The 12338-nt window shown below is 40.0% G+C and overlaps 1 protein-coding gene across 1 annotated transcript; it reads left to right on the top strand.

Annotated features, from left to right (window-relative positions):
• Positions 1-10239: 10239 nt before the first annotated feature.
• Positions 10240-12321, top strand: LOC18013660 (histone deacetylase HDT1). The gene is made up of 9 exons (XM_024153783.1): positions 10240-10339; positions 10557-10627; positions 10710-10924; positions 11024-11046; positions 11135-11316; positions 11498-11569; positions 11669-11762; positions 11867-11990; positions 12082-12321. Exons 1-9 carry the CDS (start codon positions 10327-10329, stop codon positions 12140-12142), a joined length of 855 nt encoding a protein of 284 aa, XP_024009551.1. The 5' UTR covers positions 10240-10326; the 3' UTR covers positions 12143-12321.
• Positions 12322-12338: the final 17 nt, after the last annotated feature.

Here is a 12338-nt window from a genome sequence, read left to right as displayed (position 1 = left end):
ATGGAAGAATGGTGACTGATTGGTGCAAGTCAACCAGTTTCGGTGTGTACACCTGCGTTGTGTACACCTTGGTGTGTACACCTAAGTTGAGTACACCTCGGCGTTGCTGTTATTTCGTACTTTAAGATTTAAAATTTTATTTAGCCCTACTACGTATGTATGTATGTAGGTGTACTTTGTTTTGCTTTCTATCTATGGATACTTTAATTGTGCTGACTTTATTTAATTTCGGTGGGTGGTAGTGCAAGTTTTTCGAGAACCGTTCTCTTATATCTTTAAAGTCTCAGTTTACCTCTCTGTGTACGCCTAATAACTGCAAAAAAAAAAGAACACCTCAATCTGGATTCAATATGTACACCTAAATTTGTACACCTGAATGTTACAGTTATCACATATTATATATTTGAGTAAACAAACGGCATTATCTGTTTTCAGAGAATTTTTGGAGAACATGGATATACAGACGACATTATTTATTAAAAGCCTTACCTTACCTATTTCTGTACGCATATTTTCAAAAAAAATTCATGATTTCGTCTATGTGGACTCAATCTGTACTCTATATCTCGGTTAACGTGATGTTGAGAAAACGTCTGTAATGATGACAAGAAATTTATTTTCCAACAATTATAAAAGGACTGTCTTGTTAATGAAATTTCGATAATATCATAAATAGTAATAGTATTGTCTCAGAAATCATAAATGTATTGTGGTATATCAAAAAGTACATTAAAGCATTCATCATTAAAGTTAATTGGTGAAATTTGCTTTGATTTGGTGATTCTTTGTATTTATTGTGGTAATTTAATTTTGCCGGTAAACGAAAAGACACATTTTCGTCTCTTTTCAACGTCTCTCTTCAAAGACAGCTATTCAGCTCTATTAAAACCGCACTACCTCTTTAAATTCAATCCCTTCACCGTAACTGCCTACTTAGAACCATCATAACTTCCTCTTTCGTACCATTTTCAATCCTTTCTCCTCTTCCTCATTCCATTTTCTTATCTTTTCTCTTTTCACCGAAATAAATGATGGTTCCAAGGAGAAACATAGGTGGTGATGCTGTTTTTCCCTATCTTCTCTCACTCCCTGATGAATTGCTGGAACAAATTCTGGCCGCTACAAACCCAACTATGAGGGAAATAGCCCGCCTCCGTGCTGTTTGTTCTCGTTTCAACCGTATCGGCACAAGCAGGGGTTTCTATCGAGCCATTGATCCCGCCGAAATCGTGCATGAACAAGCGGCGGTTCCACATTACCCAACGATGATGAGGAGATTCCATGACGCGGGTAATCCAGGGGTTATTTTCGAGAGGGGGATGCAAGCCTACTTTTTCTTCCACGATGGTGAAGGCGTGGAATTGATAAGGGCTGCTGCGGAGGGAGGCTACGACCGAGCCCTTTTTGTGTACGGGATGTGGCTCAGAGCTGTGCCGGAAGACTTCGTCCGTGCAGAGGAGTATTTGGGCAGGCTCACGGTGCAAAACCGGAGGAGGATGAGCCGGTTGTTGCTGGCCGACGTTCCACACGGATGGAATTTCGATTTGCCAGTGGATTTCACTGAGAAAGCGGTTGCCTTTCATCCGAGATTCCTTGCGCTGTACACCTGTCACTGCGGGGTTATCAATTACTGGATCCAGTGGTTTGCAGAAGACTTTAAGCAGCCAAAGTGCACAACCTGTTTCTGGGCCCAAGAGACCCAAAGGTTCTTCCGCTTCATTAGGAACGTCGTTCCAAGCTGGCCGTTCATGCTCGATTGGTGAAAGTCGTAATCTTAGTATTTGCTTGCATTCGTGTCTCTTTAATTATTTATGTTGTCTAAGTGTTCCAAACTACAACTGATATTTTTCAAATTGCTTGTCTGCTTTCGGTTTTTAGTTGCAACTCTTACTTTTGTAAAAACATAATCTAAGGAGAATTAGTAGTTGATTTTATGATATTTATGGTACTTATGTTCGTAAATGTAGTAATTAATCATCAAGCTCTTAAAATGTTTTGTATCAACATGAAAGTGCCAGGATATCATTTCGTCTAGGGCAGTAATTAATTATGTACACCTCTTCACTGTAATTATTTATGTACACCTATTACCGTATACCTATAGACATACACCTACTTACCTATACCTAATGGCGGTGTAGATCTTCTCCTCTGTTGACGCGAACCTTATAGCTTCGACCAATATGGCCCGTGGATTTCTCGACGCTAAGCAGCGCAGGAATAAAGGCCGATATACTCCACCAGGGTATATCCGAGATGGTGTGTCATGCAATGTCCATAGGTATGCCGATCTGAGTACTTCCGCGCTATACGCAATGTCTCTACCACGGGCCCCCGCCAGAATAATCGGTCCAAGGTCGATGCAGTCAGACTGAGCAACTTTCTTCACAATGATTTCGAAAATATGATCTGGTAAATCTGGTAAATCTGGCATTTTTTGGGAAGGTTATAGGGTTTGTGTAAGGTTTGTGTAGGGTGAACTTTCTGCGCAATATTATGAAACTATATATTGAATTCCATGGGTAGTTGTTGTTGAGAAATAGTTAATGGTAAGACAATTAGTGTGTAGTTGAACAGAAGTAATATTACAATAAGTTTGTGAAGTGATGTTTACCAACTACAGAAATTAAAGAAGTAGTTACATTGTTACAACTAGTTAAGTTGTTAGTAGCTACTTGTTACAACATCAATCGTCAAGTGATTTTCACTTAGTTTCCACCTTAAATTTATTACAAAATTAAACAAGCACTTGCAATTTAAATAATTAAACTAAAGTAAATATCTTATGCGCAGAGCCGTGCATTGTAGAATGCAATACTCGCAGTCTGGTGTATTTGAGCCATCGTAATGGTCATCTACAAACTCCGATATAGGTTCTTCTTGTAGGGTGATGGGGAAGGACCAAAGGCTACCCCACGGATCTTGAAACGGCCCCAGTGCAAACTCCCATACGTGACGTATAACGGCGTGCGCTAACAGCTTCATTTCATAAGCCGCATAAGGGACGTGGTGAGTGAATACATAGGTGAGGAGTTTTTTAGCCCTTTGTGGACGACCGACGCAAATTTCAAACATGGCACATGCGAAAGTAGCATGTTTATCACATGGGACAAGTCGGTTAAGCATTGTAATCGCTGAATACAATCTTTGCTCACTCACGGCAACTCTAATGGCTTCGAAATAAATAGCTCGTGGATTACAGGCGCCAAGACAACGCTCAAAGAATGGGCGGTAACGGCTCCTAGGGGATACGTCGAGCGGTGAGTCAACCAATCGAGAGATGTCTGCAGAGCGTAACACGTCGTCGGTGAACGCGATGGCTCTTCCACGTTTTCCTGCGCGAATAAAGGGGCCAAGATGATAGGAATCATCCTTAGCTAGTTTCTTTACTATTAACCCTAAAACATCATCGTCTAAGTAGTGCATTGTTGTTTCACTTTGGTGAAAAATAAATTTGATTCGTTTTATTTGTAGACAAGGTGGATAGATATATAAATGTCCTAATTCGTGGTTGGTATACAGATAAGAGCCACTTCAATAACTGCTAAACTGACCCCAACACGTCGCACTACATTATAAATGTAACTACTAGTTTCGGGCACTTTAATAAAAGAGAACTAACCATTATTCTAAAAAATTGGGGGTACAAAACGGGTAGGTGAAATATTTACTAAAAAGGAGTACACTATTATATTATTTTCAACCGTATAATAAATTCTCCACCTCCCAACCACACACCAGTGAAGTCCATATATGATGATTTTGCTTTGTCTTACCAAAACTTGCCTCCTTTCCAGCGAAAACAAACCCTAAACCAAACATAACAAACCCTAAACCGAACATGTCGCTCCCAGACTTGCCTGATGAAATTCTTATCGAAATCCTCAAGAGGCTCGGCAGTGAAGCATTTTGGCGACTCGGACCATTTGTGCGCGCTGGAAAGCGCACCCTCTGGCTTGTTTTCACCGACGATGTCCTCAAAGCTTCCAACATTTATGCCCTTTGCTGTGTCCCCAACGACATATGCCCTGGAAATGAAAGACGCCCATTCTTTCTGAGATGTTTGGCGAGTGGAAACCCTGAGGCAAGATACTAGGAAGGCCTGAGACTTGCAACAAGAGGCGCAGATCTCATTGCAAGTAGGACCATGCTGGAACCAAATGTTCCCACCGACGCTCTCTCGACCCTGGCGTCCGCCATGTTCAGCGTTTGCTTGGGTGACCCTTGTTCCGCAAGCCAAACATTGCAACTGTTGGCAACGCATCACGGAAGTCTAAAGCAGAGCGCGTGCGACAATTAGGTGAGGAGTTAATTCTTGAGATTTCATATTACGGAACTGCATACATAGATACGTACTCAAACTCATTTTCATATCCAAACGACGACGTCATCAAGCTGCCTGATTGTGCATTTGATCATTTCGAACCTGAGATCCGAGTACTTTGCAATGGTTGCTTCATATATTGGTGTGCTAGGCGTATCTGCGAAATGCTTTAAAAATAAGTTTATGCTGTACACCTTTGCAAGTGTACACGAGTATGTGTACACTATATGAAGTGTACACATATATTTCCTTTTTAGTATGTAATGAACAATCTTTGAATTAATATTCCATGATTTATGTTTCATGAAATCGTTGGACAATTTATGCTTTGACAATTTATCAAATTCAAAACATAAAAACCACAAAATGATATTAAAAAGTTAATATGAAGTCATAAACTTCCCAACCAACTACACGCTAACAAAATAGAGGTCTTATTTTTTTCCTAAAAAAAATACACAATTCAACAAACATAATTAAAAGTACAATTAAGGAGTTTATGCTCCTCCGGCGTGCTCCACCGTCCACGCAAGTGCAGTGGTTTCAAAAGCAGCCCTGTCTTCCATGTAAATCCTAGCAATTTCTTCAACAAAAAAGTGTCCTTCGCCTATTTGGGGGGCAGTAAACATTTGGTGTATTTCCGTCAGTACCTGATTACATATACATGTAAACACAGGTAAGTCCTTATTTAAACGGAATTACTATATTATATTCCCTAAAAGACAATAACGATTTATTTCTTTCATGTGTAAAAATACATCATTGATGCTGTTGTTGGTCCTGAAGTGAGTTGGGTTCAACATCTTTAGAAAAATCAGTATTAACGTTTGGGTGATACACTTTTGTTTCGAACATCACCTGAAAAAAATCAGTGTTATTAGTAATTGAAATCTTTATTGACTAAATCCTAAACCCTAAAAATACAGCAATTTTAGAGAGCAATCATATGCTTCATTCCTTACCCTAGGTGGCGCGAAAGGGTAGTCAAGCGGAAAGTGGATGTCTACTTTGAAAACACCACTCTCATAGGGTGAACCTTTTGGCCCCGTTATGATAGCTTCCCAGTGATACAAGTCCTCACCCACAGGTCCTAATGAAATCGGCAAACCACTAATTAGGTAGACGATGTAAAAGACCGACCCTGTAAAACTAAAACTTAATTAATGCCCTATTTTCAAATTAACCATCAAATACCTGTACTGAAACATGGACTGTTTTTCCTCTCCACTTACTTCAATTGCAATGAGATCACTTTCGCAGAGTACATGTTTAGAAAGTAAGTAACTTTTGCTGTTATTAACTTTTGCTATTATCGGAAACTTGTTTCACTGAAGAAGGCAGGGGACAGTTTTTATAGAGGACGACCGGAAAAACATTAAAAAGTAAAGAAGGGAAACGAGTCGGTCAAACGATGTAAAAGGTTTCAAAAAAGGTACTTAACTAGTTTTTGTCGTTTCCAATTTGATTTTTTTGAACTCAGACACTGGTTTCATTATTGCGATTTTCAAAATTGTAATGACTTGTTTTTTGAAAAAACCGTTTACTCGTGTTGTCCTGTCCTACAATTTCAATTCAAAGACACGATCATTGTCCGTTTTCTATATAATGTTTCTCTGCTATAGAACCATGTCTTTGATAATTATTTTCATCCAGAACCATGTTTTCATAAAGTTTTCTTTCTCTGCTATAGAACCATGTCTTTGATAATTATTTTGATCCAGATCCATGCCTGTGCTAATTATTTTGATTCCTTAATAAGATAAAGCCTAAAGCCTTCATCGTAAACCCTAAGCCCTAAACCCTAAACCCTAAACCCTAACCCATAACGTCCATAACATAGATTTATATGCTAAACCATATAAATGTAAACTTATACATAAGCTATAATGCAAATACACTATATGATGTAAACTGATTGATGTTGTCCACCATCACAGTGTACACAAACAGTGTCCACCGTCAAGGGTGTACACGCTAGAAAGAAACCCGAAAAACATAGCAATATGTCCACCGTCTAAACCCTAAACCCTGACCAGTAAACATCATAAATTTCATAACAAATTAAACATAGTTCATGCCTTTTCAAGTTTAAATATAGGGAAACATAGTGTACGCTACAAACAAACCCAAAAAACAAAGCAACATCCCCACAAAAAAACATCAAGACACACACAAAAGCCACACCCGGTCAACCCAATGGTTCCTTGCATTTTGCCCGGTTATGGCCGGCATTTCCACATCTAGAGCATTTGTTTGGCTTCTTTTTTTTCGCAACCTGCAACAGCGTATATCAGTAATCATTAATCAGTAATCAGTATCACTGGGAAAAAAAATATATGTTTAGTGTACAGTAACCTGAGGATACTCTCCTGCTGAAAGTTTTCTCTTCGTCGTAGGCCTTCCTGATGGACGTTTTGCCTTAGGTGGCATAATATTAAGGTCACGCTCCTCTGCTGGGATACGAATGTCGTCAGGGTCGGGCACTGGTAGGATTTTGCCACAAACTGTTGCACTCCAAATTGATTTCTTAAGAATTGGATCAACCAAACTGCTGTACTCCATTTGGTGAAGCCTAGCCGCGGCCATTGCATGTCAGCAAGGGTATTTCAATGTCTGAAACTCTAGACATGAGCATGTTTTGTTTAGGAGATCAACATGCCTCCGTACACCGAACTCAGAACTCACTTCAACCTCCCACAAAGAAATGCCTTGAACTGAAAGTGCAGCAGATTTTTGCTGCTGCAGGTTCATTAACTTGTCAACCTCTTCTGTAATGTCACCATCCATCTTTTGAATGGTCTCTCTTCTGCATTCAAGCCACCTACTTAACATTCGCCTGATAAATTCTAGCATTGCAACGATTGGACTGTCTCTTGGAGCTAATAGTGCATTGTTCAAAGACTCTGCAATGTTACTGGAGGTCATATTATACCTCTGACCAGAAAAGTGTGATCTAGTCCACAGCGCAAGAGGGATTTTTTCCATGTACTCCCAACAACCATAATCAACATCCTTCAGCCTTGCGTATAGTTTCTTGAAATTAGAAACTGTGAACGCTTCTCCAGCCTTTCCGACCAACCCTTTCTGACCGGAACCTTTGTATTTAGCGTGAACATTTCTCTGGATATGGACAAGACATGCACCGTGGTGTGACTGTGGATACCATTTCTTTTTAGCTTTGGCAATTCTACCGTGCCTATCTGAGATAATAGTAAGATCAGAGGAATCTGGAATTATTTCTAACAACTTCTCAAAGAACCACCTCCACGTCTTGTCAGACTCTGCATCAACAACGGCGAACGCTATTGGAAATACCTGGTAATTAGCATCTTGTCCACTGGCCGTTAATAGACAACCCTTATACTTACCAGTGAGGTGAGTCCCATCAACAACAACTACTTGTTTCAAATGTTTCCATCCAGATATACACGCAGCCAATGCCATAAATACAGACTTAAACCTGGTAATACATTTTCCTTCTTTTTCATCTCTCTCGCTCTCAGTTATCAAATGCGTTATGGTGTCGGGGTTAGCATACTTGAGCACATGGAGGTAAATCGGTAATAATTTGAAAGAAGTCTCCTCTGTTCCGTGAGCAGAGTATATAGCCAGCTCCTTAGCTTTCCAGCATTTCCAGTACGAGGCTGTAATATTATATTCGGAGAGAACAATCGCAGGTAGCTGACTCGCACGTGGCCCAACTATTGCATTCTCATACTTAGACTTCAGCAGAGCCGCCATGACTTTAGAAGTAGCATGTTTTGAAAATTTCTTTCTTGTAACCGGGTGGCATGTATGCTTCAAACACGCCTTCCTCACCTCATACAACGCCGACTCGCCAACTTGACACCCCAACACTCTCCAATCACATATCTTTGATGGACATTCGGCGACTGTGTACTTCTTCGCATGCTTTTTGAATTTGAACGTCACTATATTCTTCAGCGCATTGATGGCCAACGTGATTTTAAAGTGTTCCTTGTTCCTGAACTTTTTCCCAACCCATATCTCTCCATCTTCATTTGACAAATCAAGTTCATCGAAATCCCCTCCCATTTCATCAGAGACTGGTGCCACATCCGGAAATCCATATAGTTCTGTACGTTTAATCGCTTTCTTCAGCTCTGCACCGCCATTCAGACGCCCCCAACTGACATCACCTGTCGGAGTCTGCACAAAATCATCATCATCTCCATGGTGAGCCAGAACATTCTCACATACAGTCCTCTTTCTTCCAGGAAAATGAATAGGACTCTCCGTTAAGACAATGGAGTTGTCCATATGGTTTGAATCACTCGGCTCACTTCCGCGAGTACTTCCACAACCGCCTGAACTACCGGAGTCATCTTTATCCTCATCAAATCCAGGTTTAGAATGGAAACCCTTTCCATCTGCTAGTACGTAATCATTCCACCAGTCAAAATCATAATCCGGATCATAATCATCATCAGAGCCGTGTGCGTCATCGTCAACATCATCAGCTTCCTTCTCTTCCGAATCTCTCGCCTCGTCTGATTCCTGGGACATTTTTAATTCCAACTCAGGGTGGTCATCAGAGACAGCGTGACTTGGAACATCCAGTTTTACATTAACGGAGGTGTTAGTGCTGGCCTTAGCCTCTACTTTCTCTGATTCCTGGGACATTTTTAATCCCAATGGAGGATGGATAACAGAGACAGCTTCAAGTTGTACACCTTTGGAGGTGTTCATTGCGGCCTCTGCCTCTATTTTCTCGGCATGTGCTATCAGCAAACAATCATCGATATCTTCATCATCTGCTTCATCATCGGGTTGACTAGACTCTGCCGAAGAAGAGGCTATGAAGTTTGTTGGCCCTAAGGACTTTCGCCGTTCCCTCGCAATTTGAACTTCAAGACTTTCCTTCCGTTTCAATCTCACCATTTTACCATTTACTGACTCCTTGAATGTGACAAATAAATTCACAGACTTGTCAGACTTATGCAGCGAAAGGAAGAATTTGTACTCTCGAGGAGTAACTATTACACATGGACAACTCCCATCACCATTAAGCTCAGCTAGAACATCATCAAACCAGTAGGAAATCTCCACCGAAACTACTCTCGTGTCTAATCCGAACTCATGCGCAATCAGATTTCTCAAATCATCTGGTCCGGACACATCTTTGCAATTTATGCACCTGCCACGACGAGATATGTCCATTTTGAAATCCCATTCTCCTGTATAGTACCTTATCCACGTTCCTGCCATAACAAGAATGAACGCATCCACTGCAATTCGCGAACACCATATCTATAAAACTACTGGCAAATGGCGAACACCAGACCGAAAAAAAATCGAAAATAACAATGACAAATCTATGGGTGTACAATAATAGGATTAAGTAACTAACCGTGGTTGTTGTCCTCTAGATCATCGCATAATTTCCCCTTCAATTTCAACATCTTCTGGAAAGGGAAACTAGGGTTTCTAATTTGGTTAGGGTACTTTGTTTCTTATTTTAACCAATTTATCTCCATTATCCCTAATTAACCACAATTTTTGCCGCCAAAATTAAAAAGGGAATGGAAATGGTAGTTTTTCGTGTAATTACTTGGATAGTTTCCGGCCCATAACCGAGGCCCAGTTAGGTGGTTTTTGGGAATTTCATTCCTAAATACGAAATCAGGCCCAAAAAACGACCCAAACACGCGCGTGAGTGCTCTCTTCCCGGCTGATATGCGCGCGGAGGTAGACTACGCCTGGGACCCACGGTATTTTCTGCCTCTGTCTCTCTCTGAAGAACAGACTGCTCTGTTTCTCTCTCTCAGAAAAAAGGTAAATTTGCCATTATGAAAATATGTCCCTACTCCGACTAATTAAAACTTAAAACTTCATTTTCCTCAAATTAAAACTTAAAAAGTCAACCCTATATAAATTCTCCCAAAAACCCCATACTCTCTTTTTCCTCTCACTGCCTTCCATTTCCGCTGCTCATAAACCCTAACTTCCTCACTTCTCAATTTCTTCCTCGATTGTTAGCAATGGAGTTCTGGGGTAAGAATATTTTCCATTTCATTCATTTGATAGTTAATTTTCTAGAGGCTTTTTTTTTCGAGTTTTATAGTATCTGTTTCAAACCCTCTTGAGATTTTGTTAGATGTTTATCTCCTGCTTTCTTTTGTGTGTATACATCTATGTGAATTTAGGATTTTTGAGTTTCATGATTCTTACAGAGAAATGATGTTGATTTTACTTTAATTGATATAATCAGGAGTTGAAGTTGAAGCAGGGAAGCCACTTAAAGTGACGCCTAAAGAAGACACTCTTGTCCACATCTCTCATGTGAGTAGTAACAAAATTGCTATTTGATGATTTTTGATTCTGAGATGTTTTTGAGGTGAGTGTAAGAATTTTGGTTTTGTAGGCATCGCTTGGGGATTGTAAAAACAAGAAGGGAGATACTGTGCCTTTGTATGTGAAAGTTGGGGACAAGAAATTTGTTCTTGGTACTCTTGTGTCTGGGAGCATTCCTCAGACTAGCTTTGATATGATATTTGAGAAGGAATTTGAGCTTTCTCACAACTGGGGAAAAGGAAGTGTCCACTTTGTTGGTTTCAAATCTCACAACATTGAAGATTAATATCCTTTGATTGATTCTTGTGTAATGTTTATGCTTTGAGTGTCTCTTGACTTGAATTTTCCTGTGTTTCCTTAACTCCTAATCGGTTGTGTTTTCACTGAGGGAGGAGAAGACTTTTCTGGTGAGTTTGCAAGATAAATCTCTGTTTTCTTTCTTACCGCAATGTTGGTTTGGTTGCTGATGACTGATTATATGTCTTTATTTGACAGATTCAGAGGAAGAAGTGGAAGAGGAAGAGGAAGAGGAAGTTCCTGCCTTGGTTACCGCTAATGGCAATGCTGCCAAGGCCGTAGCAAAACCAAAGGGCAAGCCTGCAGAAGTGAAAAAGAATGCGAAGCCTGAAGCAGATGATGATGATGCTGAAGAGGATGAATCCGATTCTGATGAAGGAGTAAGTTTCTGTACCGTATTTTGATTTGTCTCTTTGTTCACAGTAAGTTTCTGTAGCGTATTTTGATTTCTGTAGCATTTCATATACCATTTAGGGTGATGATGATTAGGAGAGAAGACCGATTTTTTCGATAAAATGTTGGTGAAAAAGTTCTAAAATGATGAGTTTCTTTTGTGTGCAGATGGATGTTGATGAAGACGATTCTGATGATGAAGATAATTCAGAGGAAGAAAAAGAGGAGACACCTAAGAAGGTAATATATTTTAAGTCTCTCCAACACTTTTGCTTAATAGTTTCTTTCTACATGATTTTCTTTCTCAGTATACTTTTTCATTTGATTTGGTTTTAATAGCCTGAATCAAGCAAGAAGAGAGCAAATGAAGCAGCTCCCAAAACACCTGTGTCTGCAAAGAAGGCTAAAGCTGAAGTTACTCCTAAGAAAACAGGTAACGATAGAGCTTTTCCTTTTAAAAGCATCACTTAAATCTCAAATGAAGTAGCAAACAATTTGTGAAACATTAGTACTCATTTGAAGATTTCTTTGGCACAGAGGAGAAGAAGAAAGGTGGACACACCGCAACGCCCCACCCGGCAAAGAAAGGTGGGAAAACTCCTACAACTGCAACCCAGAGCCCCAAGTCAGCAACTCAAGTCTCCTGTGGTTCATGCAAGAAGTGAGACTATCTCTCTCTCTCTGTCTCTCCAAACTCCCTCTGAGCCCAATATTTCTACTTGTAATAACAATTCTTGTTGGCTGTGTGGCAGGACATTCAATTCAGGGAATGCACTTGAGTCTCATAACAAGGCCAAGCACTCTGCTAAGTGAAGTGGTTTCTTAAAGCTATCAACTTCCTCTGTTTTGGGTTTTGAGTAGGAAGATTATGATAATTTTGGAATTTTGCCTGTAGTCTTTATGAACCTTCGGATGTCTGTCTCCTTTTTTCTTAAACGGGTCTTTATCAAAAACAGAGCAACTTGGTGAAGTATTACACTTTCATTTATACAGCCACAAATATATTTGC

This window comes from Eutrema salsugineum, unplaced genomic scaffold, assembly GCF_000478725.1.
Source record: "Eutrema salsugineum unplaced genomic scaffold, Eutsalg1_0 scaffold_4, whole genome shotgun sequence".
Classification (NCBI taxonomy): Eukaryota; Viridiplantae; Streptophyta; class Magnoliopsida; order Brassicales; family Brassicaceae; genus Eutrema; species Eutrema salsugineum.
The sequence above is the reverse complement of the archived record's forward strand: the minus strand, read 5'-3'. Positions and strand labels throughout refer to the sequence as shown.

Bases quoted from the DNA above. Each gene is read 5' to 3' on its own strand.
- LOC18013660 (XM_024153783.1), top strand. The intron at 10,925-11,023 runs ATATCCTTTGAT...TTGTGTTTTCAC, and splicing joins TCTCACAACATTGAAGATTA to TGAGGGAGGAGAAGACTTTT. The intron at 11,570-11,668 runs GTAATATATTTT...TGGTTTTAATAG, and splicing joins AAGAGGAGACACCTAAGAAG to CCTGAATCAAGCAAGAAGAG.